This window comes from Lytechinus variegatus, chromosome 5, assembly GCF_018143015.1.
Source record: "Lytechinus variegatus isolate NC3 chromosome 5, Lvar_3.0, whole genome shotgun sequence".
NCBI classification, from domain to species: Eukaryota; Metazoa; Echinodermata; class Echinoidea; order Temnopleuroida; family Toxopneustidae; genus Lytechinus; species Lytechinus variegatus.
This window is the reverse complement of record NC_054744.1, coordinates 30,063,036-30,085,386: the sequence shown is the minus strand read 5'-3', so window position 1 is coordinate 30,085,386 and position 22,351 is coordinate 30,063,036. Positions and strand designations below refer to the sequence as shown.

The window sequence follows — 22,351 nt, the reverse complement described above, 5'->3', positions numbered from 1 at the left end:
TATTTTTATCCACTATTCAGTGTCATTAAAAACATAGATGTGTTTACTTGAACAGCAGTGTGTAAACATGCTTTGATAGGACAGTTAAGATTGAGACATTTTTTTTTCTCTATCTGGGAGAAGATGGAGCATTTGCAGAATTTTTTACAATAGCGATTTAGAGAGGAAGACTTGAAATTGAAATATGGATCATGGGAAGAGGTTAAGAGATAAAATGTAGTGAAACAATCTGAAAATTTAAGTTTCCTGTTTTGATGGTGGAGTTGGGGCCTAAAAAGACTATTCACTCCGTAGTAACCAGCACTGGTAATTTGGGAAAGATCACATGTTAAATGATATGTGTTTAGTCCAATAGAAATTGAACTTGACATGGACAGAAGTAGAGTAGAATATGATATGGAGAGGCAGGATGAGATAGGAAGATCAAAGAAAAAGCAAAGAAGGGGTTAGAAAAAAAGAGGAGGGGGAGGAAAAGGAAAGACAGAAGAGTAAGAAACGAAAGAGACAGAGTTGAGTGATTGAGAAGGATTATGACTTGCATTAAAGAAGGAAAGAGAAGGGATATATGCATGTACTTGTAAACTCGTATAATTTTATCAAGTTCTTATTTCTTTGAATCAATAATTTTTCTTCTATTGTAGAAGCTGAAAATATTTGGGTCAGTTTAAGTTCAAATGGAATGCATTCTTTAATAGTGTAGCATATGTTTTATATTTTATAAAGGGAAGATGTAAACTTTACTTCACTTTCACGTTCCTTGGAAGTAGTAAAAGAATAGAAGTAGAGGAATGTAATTCTCTTCTTGCTTTTAGTGTTTGAGTGGGATTGATAGTTGATTATTGATTAGAAGCCCCTGTGCTCCTGCTACTGAATAGACCTTCAAGGAATGCTCCCTAATCAAAGTGGAAAATAAAAAGGGGGGAAATGATGGATTTATTTCTTCCATTTGGAATTCATTTGCATTCATCCCTGGAGCAAAGTTTGTATACCTGTAAGAAGATCGGTCCACTTTACACTTAACCATTCCCCTTTTCTTCATCAATCACCAAATCAATTGATTAATCACTCCCACGTTGGTGGGGAAAGAGGGAATTGTTAGAAAACCTTGTTAGTAAAAAAACTATAAAGAAAAAAGAATTAGTGTGAAACATCAAATACATGTAAAAAGAACTTTTGCCTCTTCAGAGAAATGATTTTTTTAAAAATAAAATCTGTGGCTTGCTTAAGACAAATTAGATTTTTATATTAACTTTTTGATAAAGGAAACAAGTTTAAGGCAGTGCAATATATCAGTTTTTGGGGTACCCAACAAACAATACATGTATCTTGATACAAGTAAGTCTAATTCATTTCCACTTCATCTTACTGATTATATTTCACTTTGTCAAACAAAATTTTTATTCACTGTACCATATAGGCTCAATGGTCTTAGACCAAGTGGATATCACACAAAACTGGGTAAAGCCTCACTGAAAATGATGAATCTGCTAAATGGCAATCGGACAAATCGTCGGTGTTCATCCAAACCATCATACATGTATCAGTCAAGTTTGGTTTAAAAAAAAATTGATTTTGAGATTTTCGCAGAAAGTTGAAGTACAAGTCCTATCCTATTCGTAACTAAATTTCTAGGCAGTATTTTAATTTAGTTTCTGAGATGCGGGGGGATTTTCACGGCAATGCCGTTCAAACTTTTGATAAAATGGGCAAATCCCATTGGAAACGTGTACTGTAGCAGAGCGATACAACGTTTTGACTGACCGCGATTTCAATGCGCTCAGTCAGCTAAACTGTTGTATCAGCCATCTGCACTGCATTGACTTTGAACGTGAAAAGCGATAAAACGTTTTGACTATCTGCGCATTGAAACCGCAGTCAGGGTTTTAGTATTACCTATGGCGTTTTTGTCCAGGAGAAATCTTAACCGCTCAAACTGAAATTACAAGCATGTAGCTCTTTTGCAATATTTTCTCTGATCATTGGTTTTGTGTAAAAATAAGGATACCAATGTCAAGTAATTGTCTTGATCTTTCCAACCATGTATTTTTCTAGCAGTGAATACATGTATGTTGTAAGGCTGCGGAACTACATGTAAGTGTGAAAATTATAGTAAACTTTGAAGTTGATTCTCTCTGAAATGGGTTTGCACCATCGTGTGATATGGTTTGGATGACCGCCAACAAAATGGTTAGTAGCTTGAAGGTCAAGTCCACCCCAGAAAAATGTTGATTTGAATAAATAGAGAAAAATCAAGCACTGTTAAGCATAATGCTGAAAATTTGATCAAAATCGGATGTAAAATAAGAAAGCAATGCCATTTTAAAGTTTCACTTATTTTTCACAAAACAGTTATGTGCACAACTCAGTGGTATGCAAATGAGAGAGCCGATGATGTCCATCACTCAGTATTTCTTTTGTTTTTTATTGTTTGAATTATACAATATTTCAGTTTTTACCTATTTGTCATCAAAGACCAACTTAACTGAACCATAAAATGTTATAACAATGGTAATACCACATGTTCAAGGAGGAGTAAAACTTTGTTTCACGTGACAATGAGGAGATAATTAGAATATTTCATATAATAAAAATACAAAAGAAATAGTGAGTGATGTCATCAGTCCCTCATTTGCATAACGACCAGGATGAGCATATATATAACTTTTTTTGTGAAATTAGAAATAAAGCAAAACTTTAAAATGTCATAACTTTCTTATTTTATGATGAAATTTTCAGTGTTATCTTGTTCGATTTTCTCTTTTTATTCAAATCAACTTTTTGTTGGGGTGGACTTGTCATGTACATGTGTAGATTAGTAAGGATAAGTGGGATTATCTTGAACAGAGAGTAGACAAAATGGCCTGTATTCTGAAGTCGGGTTTAACTTAAAACTCAGGTTAAAGTTGTGGTTTAAGTATGGATAGCCAATTGTTACATAAATCACTAACAGTAGAGATATCATATTTCAGCTCATTTCGCTCTGAAATTATTCATAGTTGTCTAGGAAGTATAAATATAAGATTGTCTTCACCATCAATGAATCAGGAAAGAGCACAGTGAACATAAGAAACATACAACTAAATAAAAATTTTGACTCTTTTGGCTTTCCATAATTTTCGCACAGAGTTGAACCATGGTCTGACTTAAACCTGACTTCAGAATATGGGCCCATGAGTGTAAAGCAATCACATACATGCATATACAATAGCTTGACTTAAAAATTAGATTAAAGCCCAGCACACTCTACATGATCTGATACGATGCATTTTTGCATTAAAAGTGAAAGTGCCAAGAAGTTGTATTATTTTCATTTGAAGTTCGGCATAATGTTTAAGGAATAATATAATCATATAATGTTGCTTTGCAGCAATCCCTGTAGTCGGAATAAAGTTTGAATTGGCTTGAGTTGGAGCCGGTGGTGACGTTATTACGACTTGGATTTGAATATGCTTTTATGGACTACAGAGAGGCTCAAACTATACTGAAAATCTATTTCAGTAGTCCTACCACTATTCTGAACTCAGATCGCTAGGATTTTATCGGTTAGAATGTTGCTATTATACGTATGTTATTACATTTCTTTGAAATTCGGATCACAATAAACCCTATAATGTGTGCCAGGCTTAAGTCCTAAGTGGTTAAGAGATCTTTTAGATAGGTGAGGGATTTGCATTTAACATGAATGTAAAATGAGTAGAAATTAGATAGCCTCTGCTCAAATGTAAAGCTAAATTTAGAAATGCATTTGAAATTGTGATAAGGACAAATTCAAAATTGGGTTATTAAAGAAATAATCAAGAATAATTATTTATGTTATTTAAATCTAATAAATTTATGTTTTCTTATTGATGTTTTATCCCTCCATGGGCCTGTTGCAGAAAGAGTTGCGTTTAAACGCAAGTCAAAATATCAAGCGCAAGTCCCGAATACGGATGCTTCATTGGCTGACAATGAAGTTGCGCAAGATTTTATTAGTTGCGTTTGATTGCAACTCTTTCTGCAGCGGGCCACAGTCCCATATGAAATCTATAGGCCTATTTATATCATAAAGGCTGAAAAGATTTTATCCATGAGCATGGTAATTTTGCTTTGAAAGAGGCATGAAATGCATGTTGCTTTTTGAATAATCAAGAACTTTTAGAATCTTTAGAAACCTTGTATAACCCAAATTCTCAGAGAACTCATTCGTATTCAAGGCTCTGTCCATACTCTTTCTTTTTTTAATTGTCTATATATTTTTTTTTTCTGTAAACAGCAATACTACTTTTGATAACTTATTGGCATAGTTTGAATCCTGTATTAAGTTTGTTTAAAGGACAAGTCCACCCAAACAAAAAGTTGATTTGAATTAAAAGAGAAAAATCCAACCAGCATAACACTGAAAATTTCATCAAAATCGGATGAAAAATAAGAATAAGTTATGACATTTCTAAATTTCGCTTGATTTAAAAAATAGTTATATGCACATCCCGGTCGGTATGCAAATTAGGGAACTGATGACATCACTCACTCTTTCTTTTGTATTTTATTACATGAAAAAAAAAGAAATATGAAATATTCTAATTTTCTCATTGTCCTATGAAACAAAGTTTTTTTCTCCTTGAACATGTGGAATTAACATTGTTCAACATTTTATTGTTCAGTAAAGTTGGTCCTTCTTGCCAAATCTGAATTGAAATATTGTATAATTCAAACAATAAAAAACAAAAGAAACACCGTGAGTGAGCAACATCATCAATTTTTTCATTTGCATGTGACTAAATTGTGCATATAACTATTTTGTGAAAAATTAGCGAATCTTTAAAATGTCAGAACTTTCTTATTTTACATCCGATATTGATGAAATTTTCAGCCTTATGCTTGTCTCTATTTTTCTCTATTGATTCCAATCATCAGTTTTCTGGGGTGGACTTGACCTTTAATTCAGTGACTAAATATATATATATTAAGAAAATATCCTGTACATGTATGTTTTATGTCGAATTGATCTAGAATTATGTTTAAGTGGTAAACGTTATAGTTAGAAAATAGAATATCTACAAGATGAAATATTCATTTATTATTTTTATAATTCATTATTATTATTATTTGTTTGGCGTCACCTGTGCCTGGGAGGCGAAAAGAGAACTGAATCACTATGACCTGCAGGTCTCTCCTCCCGATATAGCTAATTTTGGGGAGTGTAGGTAGATCACTACACTGAATAGTGCAGCAGGTTATTAACATGCAAAGGTGGTGACTCTCCTCTACACGGGGCTAACGTCCTATCCGAGGGACGGAGTGTTTTCCATTGTAATATAGCCTGCATCTATGAAACATGGGAGAGACGTTTACACACAACGCACTGGCTCCAGTCATCCGCCCGGGATGGACTTGAACCCATGATCTTTGGTTCGACGGGAAGACGCGTTACCGACTGAGCCAACAACGCTCTACATCTATATGTACATGTAGGATGAAATATTCAAGGAATATAAAGGAGGAAATAAAGGTTGAAGTTTTGGGTTCATTCTAGCATGTGGTATTCACACTCTATAATCTCTGTGAAACTTACAAGCAGTCTGCATAAAATGGTTAAAAAAAACATTGAGTATTTAAAAAAATTTAATTATACAACTTTAAATTTGGACAGTATAAAGTACAATAATTACTTTTCCTTATATAAACTTAGTTTCTAAATTTTAGTTTTTGATGACTAAATTGTTGTTTTTGACTAATTACAGAGAAGATTACCTGGCAACTTATTGTTGGTCTTGGGGTGGGCGAATCAAATGTTACCTCGACTGACTTTATAAAGTCCTGTTTATCCTTTCTGCGTGGGTTGATGTTGAAGTTAGCTTCATGAATTAAAGATGGCATCCATTAGAAAAAAGTTTGGGGTAGTCTGGGGCCTACAGCTTAAGAGGCTTCAAGTGACATTAATCACCACATTGTCTCCCATCAGGCGGCAGATTGGGAAGGGGGCAGTGAAGAAAAATTCCCACTTATATCGGCAATGACACTGCAGATTGTTGATCAATTGTCAGTGGTTATTTTTTCTTAAACTGATCAAGGTTATTATTATCAGCTTGGTGCAGATGGGGGGAGGGGGGAGAGATGGCTAAAAGAAATTCCCATTAATACATGTATTTGTAATGATTCTCCAGGGGAAATAATTGTGTCTTTGTATTAAGCTATTTAGGACATGCTGGTAGTCAATGATACAGTTAGAAATAGTTAACCTAGTATCGTTAATGACATTTTTTACATTGAGTATTTTTATTGATTAAAGTTTTTGCTGTTTATTAATTACTTATTTACAAATGCAATTGTCTACATCTCTATTCCTTGGTAAGCTTATTCACTCAATATGGATGTATTTCCTTATTCATATCGTGTATATTCACTTTTGTCGTAAAATTCATACATGATAATGCCTTGTCTTTTCAAAATATATTCTTTTATTTTGATATCCTTTTTAGGGGGGGGGGGGTAAAAAAATGGTTCAGTCTCATTCTGTATCCCCCCACCCCAAATAAAAGCCCCTGATGCGGTTGATATACGTTTTTTATTAAGATACATGTACAAAAATCTATTCATCATGTTTACCTGTAGAGATTTCGAAAACTAGGCCCATGCTTCTTTAAAATTCTTTTAATGAAATCAACAAATCTGTGACAGCCCTGAAGGAATCGGGATAACAGATTATCTTCCATTTTGCGAGCAACCACTTAATAATATCCAAGACTCCTTGCATAGCCCGGGGAACAACCCTTAACTATTCATGCAGTGGGAATGTACTTTCTAGAGCTCTGTAACCCAAAATCTACCCTATGTAACCCAAAATCTATAGAGTTTAGTAGTTACAATAGAACCAATAAATACCCACGATTATTGCAGGTAAGATGATACAAGATGTGCACCTAAAAACCCAGTTTGCTTTCACTGTCATAACTAGTAGAAGACAGTTTCTCTCCCATCTTTTGATTGATCTCATATTTCCTGTGTACGTTTGAAGACTGAACAGCCAAGGTGCAAGTGCAGTATTAACTTGGGTGGGCGGTGTATACAAGACAGGTTTAAACTTCATCCTATTCAATAAATAAATATATGTGAATATAGAAGAAAGAACCTGTCCTATTTTTTTTTTGCTTGGCTTAGAAGAAGTTTTCTTTGCTTGACTTAGAAGAAGTTTTCTTAAACGTGTATTCAATTGAATAAATCAGAACTTGTAAAGTTAAATTCGGGCTAATTTTGCTTTTTCCTTCTTCTAAGCCAAGCAAAAAAAAATTAAAAATAGGACAGGTTCTTTCTTCTATATTCACTTATATTTATATATTGAATAGGATGAAGTTTAAACCTGTTTAAACCGAGACGCGTAAAAATTTTCAATAGAAAATCAAAGGCAAGGGAACAAAGCAACTGAGCTTGTCATGGAAGCACTTGTATTCTAAAAAGTGAAATAAGAGGATTTTGTGCACACTATGGTGGATTTTTGTGACAATTTTCCGTAAAAAAAGTGTAGGTTCTCAAAATTGTTGCCTCTTGTTGTGTATGTTAATGAATTATTAGTCAGAGTAATAAAAACTTTCTTCAAGTACTTCCATGTAGGATGCATTACTACATTATGATATAAAATATTTATTACAGTGGTTCTATACGTCTTAGAAGACATTTTCAGGAGGCTACATTATCATTATTCATCCAAAGCATAAATGTCATCCCGTCTTCAGTCAGAAAATTGAGTTTGAGTTTTATGATACAGAAATTCAAAATGGAGGTTGGCTGTCTGTAGGAGTGTCTGGCGAAAGTTTCATATTGCAAATAACTTCAAGTTTTTGTCAACATGTTTGATGCAGTGATAATATGTCATTTTTTGTAAAGGGTGCACTATTCAAGTTTTAATGTACATAAGATGATATTTGTTTGAAAGCGTTCACTTTTCACATGAACAATGATTTGGCACGTTGTTTGTCGATGACGATATGCTTTAGAGGAAAAATTGAGAATTCACTTTGCCTTTATGTTCGCTGTATTTATAAATCCATTTTATTTCTTTTTTAATTTTGTTTTTATTTCAATATGAACACCACCATTTTCTATCACATATACACTGTACGTTCAATACTCTAATTTTGTCATTCATTCATTCATTCAACATTACATCATTTTTCATTCACTTATGATTTTTGCATCGCTCTTGGTTTTCATTATTCAAAGAGTGCATCTTGTAAAGCAACTTGCTTGCCCAATTTTTTCAGCAAAACAATTATTGGTTGTATGCATTGTTCATGTTTATAAACTAATAAATTAACATGGACCACAGAAGGGGAGGGGGAACAGTGCATTAAAAAATGTGTACAAAAACCATTACCATGTGAGTGTGATTTTTTGCATGGTCAGTTCCCCCCATCCCTTAATAATAGTAGGCAGTTATACATGTATCTCTCTAGAGATATTCTATTCCGAGGCACACAAAAAGAAAAGAGTTTGACGAGTGTCAAAGGGCCAAGAACATATACTTTTAGAAAAGATAGGAATTCAGCTTACATTTGAAAGTCTCTAGTGATATGATTCTTAAATCCAAAGTCACATTTATTTATTTCAAAATGTTCCTTGGCCCCTGTTAAAGACACAGTTTGGAAAATAACAAATCCCCCCCCCCCTCCAGTTAGATATCAGGTGTTATTTTCGTCTCAATTTCATTTCTGATTTCTTATTTTTCGGCTCTTTTGTTCTAAATGTATAATGATTGTTTGTACATGAAATACTGTAGAGTTGATCAATGTTTTGTAAAAAAAAAATATAAGGATTAACCCACACCTTCTTTTTAGGCAGAATAAGAAATGATAAATAACATGTAGATCAATGCACCTGATAATATAATTCTTATATAGATTAAACTCATTATCATTGCCCATCACCATTATGCATCATGCATCCCAGTGCATGTCATTCTGTATGTTTAACGAAGACATGTACCAAGAGGTGATATGTATAATAGGTTATTTAGTTCTTAGTTGATTGAAAACGTGCACATAATGATTGTATGAGTGCATGTGCGACTGTGCATTTATAACTGATAAAGTTTCATAACATAGTAAGTGGGCACAATCCATGAAGAACTGCCCGCTTCCCTTTAGCAAACAACAGTACATATGCTGAACTGCTTTGAATAGTTGTTTTTTTTATATTTATTTTGTATTATTATTATTTTATTTTTATTTTATTCTATTATTATTATTATTTTTTTTTTTTTGGGGGGGGAACTTGGTTTCATATCATACTGGCTTTGGGGGAATGCTTTATAATGCTTTCATAATTTATTCAAGCTTTTCCAAGTTTACTTCTCTTAGTTCTCTTTACTTTTATGTTTTGCTCTCTTCTAGGCGCCTTGAGCATTTCATCAAAATGAAAAGGACGCTGTATAAATCATATGTATTGTCATTATTGTAATTATTATTATTATTATCATTAGTATTGTTATTATTATTCTTGGTATTATTATCATGTAGTATTTAAGCTCCACAGCTTTTATTAAATTATTCAAAACATCAAATGTTGTAGGTCCATGATCTAATGGACCACATGCTGCATCCCACATGAACTTTTTGTACATAAACAAGCAAAATTTAATTGCATAGACCAAAGATGATAACAAAAAGGGATTAATTCTATAAACATCATTTCTTATGTTACAAATAATAAGTTTCTAATTGTATATCCCAGTAACAAGTAAGTAAGTCACCATTCTTTTCTAATCTATTCTTGTCAATTAAATTGGGGAAATTATTTTTTTTTCTTCTAATAAACCAGTTATTTCATTCTTATCTCGTTCTTTTGATGATTCAGTCGGATCCATGATGTACGACGAGCAGAGACCGGTGTCCGCCAACTACGACAACCCTCAGAGTCCAAAGTTTAGCGAGCGTAAAATGGCAGAGGCTGCATACAATGCTTCATTGCCAAACCATCCCCTCAACCTGGAGGTTGGTCATCAACTCCAGAGGGCGGCAAACAATGGTGATCAGCATTCAATAGATCCATTTGATATGGGTAAGTATTGGAGTCTTTGGAGGGTATTTTTATCCTTTTGGGGGGGATCCGATTGATAATGAAACAATCGAAATTAATGTAAATTGGCATACAAGAAAGATGCATTATATGACCGAACGTTGAAAATGAAAATGAAATCATGGGTCAACAGGAAGCGATCTCGTTAAGAGCACTGAGTCCTTGATATCCAATCTTTTGAGTCCAAGGCTCAGCTATTTTATTGTGAAAGAAAGGATATTTTCTTATGTCATTACACTACCATAATCAATAGTCCATGAACATTTTGAGCTAGTTTGAGCATTGTTTCAAAAACAAACAGCAGTCCATTGTAAAGGATAGTTTTGTGGGCATTCATCTGAAAAGGGTTTGAAAAATAAAGTTTTTTTTTTTTTTTGGGGGGGGGCTCCATGTGGATGGTTGATAATTGTCTTCTGTTAGTTATGATCTTTATGATAAGACTCCTAGCATGGAGCCATTTCCAAGCTGCTTGCTACATGTATTTGCTTATAACAAAAATACTTTTAAAACTATGGAATTTGGAAAGTTGTAAAGCTTCTATAATTCTGCAAATGTTTCTTTATTGCTTGATTTTAAAGATTCATTCCCTTTGGCTTTCCTCAAATACTTTTAACTTCAAAGACCATTCCCATGTCTCATTTTTTTCTTAATTTGATATTTCAAAACTAGAGGAGGATGTCTTGAACTGTCTCTCTTTTTATACCTCTTGGTGTATTGTGCATCATTGGCGGAGTAAAAGTATTATTGTCGGCATTACTTTTACCTCTTTGTATTCTCTAAATGTTTTCTGTCATTTAACATTTCAATTTACTCTGTAAGTGCCAGTTTCTCCTTGGGCAACATCATGATACATTGTTTAATGGTATGCTTTCATGTGTACATTTAATCAAATACAATATGAAAAAAAAAAGATTTATGGTGCCAAGCTGCAAGAAGTTTTGTCAGTCTACCACTTAACATCAATAATCCATCAAGTTTATATCCTAATGTTGTGTGATATAAAATCTCATCTTTGTTCTTTAAATAACATTAACAAGCTAATGAAGATTTTGATTACACAGCTAGATTGATTGAATAGATTGAATATCATCACTTTAATAAGTATTGATCAATTGCGTAGAATTAGATTTGTGCAATGAGATCTTTGGCATGTCTTTGATAATTTGAACTGCAAGCGACTTGAGGGAATCTGTTTTCTCTTCTTTGATAAAAAGGAAATTCATGAAATAAAAACAAAATTTTTGATTTATTATCATAGATTTGATCTTCACTAAAATACAAATTTTGTAAAATTAATGCAAGCAAATACAACACTGCATGATGGGTAATTTTTTCAACAGTATTATTTACCCCCTATGTAAGTGCAAACTGTAATCATTCATTACAATACAAAAAAAAGAAGAAAGCACGCAATTGCACAGATATATACATCAATTTTAAGAATTCTGCCATTTCTGAAAGTGATAGGCTGCATGACTTTTCTATTATCCAGTAAGATGACCACTTGTTGGATCACTTGCACTCACAAGGGATGCGTTTGCCTATAAACTCGGTATTTGTCACCCCTTGCGGATATTCTAGTCCTAGAAATGGAGACTTCACTCATTAATATTCATGGGCACGGAACCAACACAGCAAGAGATACCCCCTAAGCCATGCTATATCTTGGAACTGAATCAAAGGCCTTATTGTTTGTCGCGACGAGCAAGAGAGTCATTTGAATTATAAATGACACTCCAGATTTCAGATGGCCAATGCATGAGCTGTAGGGTGCGCCTAAGGAAGTGAAAGTTGAACAAACATGCTATGAACAGCATGTATGCATTATGGCCACAAAGAGAAAGATTTCGATACCATCTCATTTTCTTTGACAACCACTAGTATTGTTTTGATGGACAATCTGCAGGAAAGCCTAACTTACAATTTGAAACCTAATCTCAAACCTATCACCTACTGAGATGAAACAGCATTTAGGCCTATTTATTTAAGGTTACAAAAGCGAAGAATTTTGATACCATGTCATTTAACTGAGGGCAATCGCTCTGAGGAACCTGTCTCTTACTGAAATGCACCGTTCTAACCTTCACAAAATTCTTAATCAAATACCCTATCACATTGCAAAATCAGTGGTGTTAGGCTAGCACTACACCACCAGTGGTTTACAGAGCACTGCACCTGGGGGGACCTTTTCATAAATCTTGTCATAATAATGAATTTGAAATAACATTTAAAAGCTGCTGAAATCCTGCTATCTGATTGGCTAATAGTAAGTTATAGAAAATGTGCATTTGTTATTATAACAAAACTTTACTTAAAGTGATTGGTTAACATTGGTTTGACTTTTAAAAAATCTGAGCTAGCAGGTCACACTTGTCACCTGTGTCTGTGATATGTTACAAAAATGAAGCCCAGAAAAAATTGCGTTCGAAAATAATTATTTAGTGCTTCAAAAATCAAAATATAAAGTGACCGGAAACAACATCTTAATTTCATCCCATACACTTATGTGTACTATTTACATGTAGGTGTCTATAAGACGCCTATTTACAAAATCGGTGTTTGCCTGGTAGTTTTAGCTTTTCATTCTCAATAATGGTTGTTTTCAGGGTTTATTAGTTCTAATACATGCACTTGTACACATGTTTCATCTTGGTTTGAGAATTTTTAAAATCGGCTGCTCACAAAGTTAAACAATACCTTTAACGGAACTCGGGCATTTTACATTGGTCGGCGTTGAATTCAGGGTATTATGCAAACTTTTCTTTACCTAAGTTTTGTTTGATACCTATAGATTCAAAGCTCACTGTGGTGGTATTCTTTTCATGAATTCACATCTTGTGGTAATGTTGGCTGGATAAAAGAAAATCAATTCAATGCAGTTTTATTGCCCAAAATCATGATTGGGAGTCACAGATGAATCGTAGATGTTTACACAATGCCAGTAAAAATGATTAAAGAAGAATTAAAAATGATTAAGATTCTCAATAAATATACAAAAATTTAAATTTGATGATTAACATTTTTAATAAATATACAAGAATATGAATTTGATTAATAAATATAATTTAGATTTTTATGTATTTATGGAGAATCTTAATATTTTTTGTTCTTCTTTAATCCTATTTTACTTGTATTGTATATGTGCAGGTAAAAGATAGAAATAAAAGGGCTAAAAAGATAAATAACACCGTATGGCACAGGTGTCATAGTAATTACAAACTCATTTTGCCTGGTACATGTTGTGAGACTCGGTACTATTCTGAAATCTTTTGGTTTTACTTGTAATTTCCCTATACAGTGCAATAAGTATGCAACATAAATTCAATGGCCCGTATTCTGATAGTAAGTTTAACTTTTAAACTCAGCTTTAAAGTTGTGGTTTAAGTATGGATAGCCAATTGTTACATACATGTACATGTAGATCACTAAAGGTAGAGATATCATATTTCAGCTCATTTGGATCTCAAATCATTCATTATTGTCTAGGAAGTATAAATAGATTATTGTCTTCACCATCGATGACATGGGATAGAGCACAGTAACATAAGAAATGTTGCAACTTAATAAAAGAAATTGATACGTTTGGCTTCCCATACTTACAACTTTAAGTTTAAGTTAAACCTGACTTCAGAATACGGGATAATGTGTTTGTTTTTCAGTAAGGGTTAACCAGGTATGTACAAAGCAAAATCTCCATTAAAGTGATCTTGGAAATATAAGAAGCACATAAGGGGCCTGTTGCATTAACCGTTTTACCTGAGAAAACTCTGGTAAAAACTGATAAAACTGAAAACTAAGGTTAGTCTGATTTCTGCCATTGACTTTAACACGGCAAAAACTCCGGTAAAAGTAATCTGAGTTTTCTCAGGTAAAAGGTCTTATGCGACGGGCCCCAGATGTTTCTAATGATGATGTTAATTCAAAACAGTGGCCAGCCAAATACTGTATGAATCTCTTGTACAAGGAGACGGTCGATAAATATCAGAATTTGGACCTAAAAAGAAATTGAATCCCATTTAGAAGATCATACATTACTTTAGTGTAATAAAGAAAAGGATCGTCAGAGAGAATCTACCCGACTATAATAAACTGGGTTTACAGTTTTCATGGACAGGGTGGGAACTTTGATATAAAGAGAGAACTACATGTGCATTTACATTGGTTTCTTTGACTTAAATCCTCTGTAATCATCAGTGTGTCGTTGTGTTTGTGTTTTTGTAACCTAAACCTAGCTTTTGATGGTGAGAGACTTGGCATTCAAGAGGTTAAGCACCTCAATGCATAATAGACAGGTAGCCGGTGGTCACTTAAAATGTGTGTTGATACACTGCCCCATATGGACTGTTACGTCAAAGCCGCTCACCGACTTTCTCTTCATTCTCGAGATAAAAAGATTAATTTTCAACCACAATTATTGAAATGTATGCTGATTTCTCCCACGGGCCCGTAGCTCTTTAGAAATTTTTTCAAGGGCCGTTTCTCGCCTTTACCTGGGGAAGGCAATCAATTTGGTTAAAGCATCGCTCATCGGGGTAGTATCGCGGAAAATGTTTTCCAAAGGCAGTCCCCTGCTCGCAAAGCTGGCAAACACTTGATTTGAATGCTAATGAGTGATGCAGCCTCCCGGGGGCAAAATCCTCAAAGGTAATATCTACAACAAGAAGGATCTTTTGTCTTGTATCGGGCTTGGAAGCAGGGATACGATTAGTTTAAATGTCCATCTTGGGGATCTTGTAGAATAAAACAAACTCAATAAAAAGATTGATGAAGAAAGAGAGAAAAAAAAGAAGGAAACAAATGAAGAAGCCAAATCTTTTTTTTATTCCTTTTATACATTGAGATGAAATTTGTAGGATGAGATATGGTGTCAAATTGTTAACAACACTTATTAGTGGGAATTTTGAGGAGTACATTGTAAATACATTGCAAGGTTTTTAATTCTTAGTATGCAAATTTACTCATGGAGAGCATACCATTTCATGAAAATGAAATGAAAATCTTTTCAGCACATTGCAAAGTGGGTTATGGAAATTTATAGGGTATAATTTTAACAAATTAAAAATGTAAAATTAAACATCAAGAAATTGTTAGTTGACTTTAAGATGATACGATATAGTAATAGGATCATGCAATCCTCAGAAAATCATTCACTACTGAAGATTGTCGTACTACATGTACATCTCTTCTTTCAAGATAAGATGCAGGTTTTATATTGGCTCTTTAGCTGATGATTATTTTGAGCAGTAAAAAATAAAACGTAGTTTTGTTACTTTCTGTATATTCTGTTACTACCTGCATCTACGTTTTTTCCCAAAAGAGCCCATACATGCATGGATACCCCTTTTTATCAAGTTTTATGTTTTTAATGTTTCTATTTTTATTCTGTAAAAGATAATCTCTGAGTAAGAGTAGTCTTTTTGGCTCTTTTGTGTTCTTTCAGGGGTTATGTTGTTTTTAGTGAAAAAACCCACCATAATCTAATACATGTTGTGGGTTTGGTAGGGCATAAAAAAATAGTTTCAGGCAATATGTTTTATTTTCTTATTTTAGCCTCATGAATATAAATGTACTACATGTAGAATTAAGTGCCAATTGTTCTGTTGACTGTTTTGGGATAATGTTTGATGGGTAATTTGCAGCACTGTTTAGGAGTCTAATATAAATCTAGCGATTGTGACAATTTGCAAATAAATTGAATCAATTATCCCAATTGGCCACTGTCTGGGCTGTCCGTGGAATAATTGGAGTGGTTGAAGTCCCGTCAGTGCTCCTTACGCTGCAGAAAGAACTTAAAGACATGATTTTGTTAATTAAAGATCTTTAATGTTTAAGAATACCGAATTTAGCTGTGTGTTGTATTTGATATTGTTCATGAGAAAAAAAAGCACAAGTGAAGAACCTACAATCGAATTCATGTCTTTTCATTTGTGACTCAAAAATCATTTAATTTCCCTCAGCATGTACATGTAGTATAAAATCAGAATGTTGATTCCCCTCACTTTTTTAAGCACTAAATATTAAAATAGTTTTCAGGTGCAATATTTTCAGTTTCATTTTTACAACATTCTTTATGCACTATTATATTTTGCGAACAAGTATTTTGTGGTTGTGGACTGTTTCAAATTTGGGAGTTCTACATTTTGTGACCTTTGTGATGTTTCCATTTGAGTAAATGGTCATGAATTGAATTGAAAGATATTTTTTTGGCGAAATTCACAAAAATATAACCACTGCGAAAACTACTGCTCATGAATTATCACAGACAGAATGGGACCTTACATGTACACCTCAGGATTTTTTATAAGTCAAATGAACATTAGCACGTTCCTTTAAAGGAGAAAGCGAGGCAGGTCTGAAGGGGAAGAAGTGCTCATACTTCACCATTCAAGATCTGAATTAGATGTGAATATAGCATGCCAATTTGGGATGGCAAGTGCCAGAACAAATCGCAAAATGAAGAAGCCTGAAGACAGGAGTGAAGAGATGGTCTCATTTGATTTTAATTGAGACTTCCATGAAGGCTAATATGCTTTCTCCAGAAATAGACCAGTTGCGTCGGGCTCTTTATAACCCCACCCACTTATTTTAAAGGAAAAAAAATAGTAGGGAGGTAGTCAGGAAATATATATTTTTTTAATTTCTTTGGATCCTTTGTCCAACTTAGCTAATCTTTTTCTTGACTAAACATCAGGTTTTTCATGAATTGATTTAGACGGTTGTTCAGCTGTTAATTTTACCGCATGCATGAACTGTTCCATGGAGAAACCAATATAGAGCAAGAAAGAAAAAGTTAGTGCAAGAAAGGGATAGAACAAGAATGGAGAGAATGTGGCGGTCCCCATTCGAATTGTTGGCTCAGTTTCAGGCCAGAATAGCAGTTTGGAGTCATTGTCCATCATCTAGTAGTGTTTAAAGGACAAATCCACCCCAACAAAAACTAGATTTGAATAAAAGGAGAAAAAGCATAACACTGAAAATTTCATCAAAATCGGATGTAAAATAAGAAAGTTATGGCATTTTAAAGTTTCGCTTATTTTCAACAAAATAGTTATATGAACGAGCCCGTTACATCTAAATGAGAGAGTCGATGACATCATTCACTCACTATTTCTTTTGTAGTTTATTATATGAAATATGAAATATTTCTATTTTCTCGTCATTGTCATGTGAAATGAAGTTTCATTCCTCACTGAACCCATGGAATTCCATTATTTTAACATTTTGTGCTTCAGGCAAGGAGGTCCTAATCGTCAAATTCGTAAAAATTGAAATTTTGTATAATTCAAACAATAAAAAACAAAAGAAATAGTGAGTGACATCATCAACTCTCTCATTTGGATGTAACTGGCTCATTCATATAACTATTTTGTTGAAAATAAGCGAAACTTTGAAATGTCATAACTTTCTTATTTTTCATCCGATTTTGATGAAATTTTCAGCATTGTACTTGTCTGATTTTTCTGTATTGATTCAAATCAACATTTTTCTGAGGTGGACTTGACCTTTAATGGAGTCATTGTCCATCATTTTTACCTGAATAGAGATACTTCTTTCTAAAAATGTTACATTTCGTGCAATAGTTTTTGTTAAGGGGGGGGGGAGGGAGGGGAGGTAATGATACTGGCCTGTATTCTGAAGTCAAGTTTAACTTAGACCATGATCTAAGGTAGCTTGTCAAAAGTCCATGCACCGTTCTTCATCGTTCTTCCCGCATCCGGGTTTTCGCTTCGGCTTTCCCGCCCAACGTTCCCTTGTCTTCAAAGGAACGGCCGCCATCAAAGGCCCTTTAATGCCACCGTTCTTTTGTTCGTCTTTCCTGCAAGTCTTAATTTCTGTCGAAAGGCCGAAGAATCTATTCTAAATAGCTCCCTCTACGACCAAAACAAACGTGTGCCTTCATCATGTTCATATTGACTGTCGGATCGAGAGTTCGGGTCACTGTTCTGAACTGTGGTTCGCATCTATCGGGTGCATTCATAAAGCCACGGTAGCTTAAAAAAAAATCACGCATGTGTCAAAAATCGTTACTGATCTTTCGAATTTGCTGCAATAACCATGAAAACCTCTTTGTTTGCAATTGGAAGACAGTCAATTCATGTTTTAGGTGGGAAAATAAGATTCCACATATTTTCGTTTCGTAGGCCCAAGCCATTCGTAGAATTCACGTCGACTTGGAATATTAATTATTACTCGCATCTCAAACAGGTGTTGAGAACGCCCCCCCCCCAAAAAAAAAAAAACAGAAGGAAATAGAATGATAAAATAAATATGACCGGAACAGCTAGCTTAGCGCTATTAGGCATAGAAATATAAAAGATTTACAAAGATTTATTAGAAACTGTTTTAGTTTTTTTCATATTTTTGACGGGCAACCATTTCCCCAGGATAGCATATTGTCTCTTAATTTTCTTTATCTCCATGTTTTAAAGAAACGGGACCAAAAGGGATTGTGAAAAGAGGAAAAAGAAACTAAGAGGTCAAAGGGAGAGAAAAGGAAGGGAAAGCAGAGAGAAATAAGAAAATAATATTGGGATGGAATAAGAGGAAGGGTGAAAAAAAATGGAGGAAATACAGTTGAAAGAGTGGACAAAACTCGGAAATTTGAGAGGGGTTCTCCCGATTTCTGCCTCTGCATCGAAATCAATATTCATGAGAAAGCAGAGTTGTGTCCTCGCAGAAACCGTGATCAAGTGGGGGTGAAATTATTTTATGACTTGCGTCTTCGGAATGAGATTACGCATGCGCGTGGACTGGATATTTACAAAATTGTGGTCGTCTTTTTCGAAAATAGTATGCCATGAATGAATCAGCATCCTCAAACTTCCTGTCACCCTTCTATCACTGGGGGATTTAGGGGGGAGCCGCCCTTGCCCCCTTCCATTATAAGAGGCACAATTAGAATTTGTAATGCAAAATGCAGCCAAAACAGAAGAGTGCCCCCCCCCCCCTAAAAGCGGAACCTTTTTTCCCCCTGTCATGGATCCTCCCCTGACCTTTAGATATTATGTTGTATAGATCCGATTCTTGGTTGGATTTACATTTACAAAGGCCCCCCCCCCCCTATTGGCGGAGCAAAAAAATGGAAAGAAAGAAAACAAGAAAGGAGAAAAGAAGAAGAGGAAAACATAAGAGGAGGAAGGCGAGTGAATAAGATGATGCGAAGACTTATTAAATAACTTTAATAATCATTACGCCACTGGGACAACCAATTCAAAGAAATAATTAAATATCAACCTTGGGCGGCCGATCGGGGAAAATATGGGTGAAAAAAAATCACCCCCCCCCCATTGGCGGAGGCTGGATCCGCCCCTGATTTAGATTTACATTTTATTCACCCTATCGATCCCCTCTCGGGGTATGAGAGTACAACATAAAAACAACATATTACAGACTAAAGTATAACTTCATTTAATTGGTTTAACGTATTAAACGTAATGTTCGGAATTGAAGATAAATACCAACTGTGGTAACGATCTGAAAATTTGTTCGATCAGAATCCAATGAAATTTACCAACGAAGTGTTTGTATAAATGAAAAATATTTGCCAAATAGCCCTGTGAAAGAAAGTCGTAAAAGTGCTGAGAAATGAGCGATATAAGCACAGAATTCCATCAAATGTCAGGTATTTTTCGAGGCAATGTTATAATACACTGTCCCACGTATGCTTTTCTGTTTTAGTGATCATCAGAATTATCGATATTGAGCGGCGATTTCATTATTCTACAAAGATAAGTGTATATTAATGTACTAGGTCTATGATGAATATTTCGTATCGAAATCGTCATGTAATCATATTTGAAATTGCGCCTGATACGTTGTGCTGTACATGGTCTATATCCTCCCATAGTTATCGATATCGTCATCACCGCTGTTACTATCGCAATCATCTTCATTTCTCTATTATAAGTATTATCTTCGTTAACATTTCTATTAATTCATTATAATTTTATCATCATAAATCGATGGGGTGGGAGAAGGAGGAGGAGAAGAAGAATTACCAAGGAGAAGCAGACGTACATGTAGAATGGAGGAGCAGTAAAAAGGGATGAGATTAATAATGAGAGATGAGGAAGGATACGGAGAGGAAAAGGAAGATATAGAAAAAAAGGAGACGCAAGAAGAAAAAGAAGAAGGACGAAGGAAAAGCAGTAGGAGACGTATAAGAAGGGCAGGTGGGCAGAAGAACAACAAGAAGAGAGGAGACGTAGAAAAAGGGGAGGAAGGAAAAGAAAGAAGCAGAAGGAAAGGATGAGGTGGAGAAAAAAGAATAATGAAAGACGACAAAGGATATGAAGAAGAAAAAAGATTTTAAAAAAGGAGGAGTAAGAAGAATAGATGAAGAAGGGAGTGAAGGATGAGAACAAGAAGAATGATAAGGTGGAAAAGAAGAATAACGACGGAGAAACAGAAGAAGTAGAAGAGGGGGGTGAGTTTGTTCTAAAGTAAAATCAATGTGAGTAGAATTAAATTAATGTTTTTATTTATATTGCACTTGCAGTGATTACATCATTACAATACTAGGATGCCTTTATGTTCAATAATTTAAGCTTCAAAATTCGGTAATTCACGGGTGAAGATGAATTATGGGGCCGTAAGCTGCAGGGAGATATGTAGAGTGATATTAGCATTAGGTCATTGCTCTAAAATAGATGGAATGTGATTATTTATTATTAACATTAGTTAGTACACTTACTGGCCTAAAAGCAAAAGCAAATATGGCCATGATATAAGCTTCTCCATCAAGAGAATTGAACATTATTGACCTTTCAGGATTGCTTGGCATTGATACTCATCGAACTGTTCTTAGTCATTGCCCTGGCCTATGATCATTAAAAAGCAAGATCAGTCACCCGTATAGTAGAGAATCATTGACAATAGCATGCTCAGCGGGTCGCCACAGAAAACAATGGGAGAGCTAGAAGCTCACAGTCTTGAATTCCCCATATCCACTGCCGTGATTATTGTCGTAATTTCAATAGATAAACCTACTTCAAAAGACAGTTGGCCCGCCCGATGGGGAATCTTTTGTAATAATGTAGTGTATTAAAGTATGTGTATGCAGTAACTACCGCCCCGAATTCTGTTGTGCTATTTAAAAGATTTCTTTCACCATCATCGAGTAGCGATTAGCGTGTAAAATCGCATAAATTATTTCACAAAACGGATCTATTGTTCATGATTACCAACATCACCATAATCATTACCATTATCTTTCATTTTTTTAATAATAATAATAATAATAATAGCGGCATATTTACCCAGGGTAGCCACTTCAGTTCCGAAAACTGTTCCCAGAGGGCCCTGCTATTATTACCCCGGCTTTAGCACGGCTACCTTGATCGGGAGCTCGAGCATTCGAGGAATTTCTTCCTCCCGGGTACCCATTCACCTCACCTGGGATTATATAAACTATAAAATTGATACTGGAGAACGATTGGAAATAGATTATGAATGAATGATGATGATAACAGTGATGATGATGGTGGTAATTAGAACTTTGAAGTGATATTAATGGACATGATAATACGAATAATAATATCAGTGATAATGTTGATGATTAAACATTAACAAACGAAGATGATTGGTATATTTGCGGCAATGAACCATGTATAACTTGAGACGCGTTTTTCATTTATCATGTTTGTTATAAAAGGGTTTTCATATCATGATCCTGAAAGACATAGATTATATTTAGATTAAAAAGAAAGAGAATGGATGGTCATCTAATTATGGAAAAGATTTTGCGGGATGTCAAGTCCGATGCAGTATAAAAATGATTGCATATCGAGGTAGATGCGATTTTTATATCAACGATATCATCCCCCAGAGTCTATCAAGTTATGAGTTTGTGTGCATTTTAGCAAAATTGACATTTGTAATACGAGATTATTCTAATTTAGAGTGCTGTAACATCCGAACTGCATGCCATTCCTGCTACGTACGTTTTGAATTCATCAGATATTTCGATTTCTGGATGCATGTTATATCAGTTAAAGCGGTGTTCGCCTGAATCACATTGATTGTCATTTGTCATTAACTTTATAATAACGTCGATATACCAAAACAGAATTCATCAGGTTCTTTATCATTACAACAATGATATGAACTTATACACATATAGGCCTACGTCTTTTGCTTGATAGAACACTGACCCCCCCCCTCCATTAGAGCGAGAACAATATTGTGCTCTCTCATTAATATTGATTTCGATAAGGAGATCGGGAAACGCACGCCATTAAAAGTAATTTACATTATTTGTATACCACTTACAAGTGAAGCACAAAAATATGTATCTAAA

The 22,351-nt window shown here is 34.5% G+C and overlaps 1 protein-coding gene across 2 annotated transcripts in view; it reads left to right on the top strand.

Annotated features, from left to right (window-relative positions):
* Window positions 1–22,351, top strand: part of LOC121415897 (SHC-transforming protein 1-like) — an 85,504-nt gene that overhangs the window by 55,930 nt on the left and 7,223 nt on the right. For both annotated transcript variants that reach the window (XM_041609278.1, XM_041609277.1), the window contains one exon: window positions 9,832–10,035. In XM_041609278.1, coding sequence (XP_041465212.1) covers window positions 9,832–10,035 — 204 coding nt within the window. The remainder of the gene's footprint in view (window positions 1–9,831; window positions 10,036–22,351) is intronic.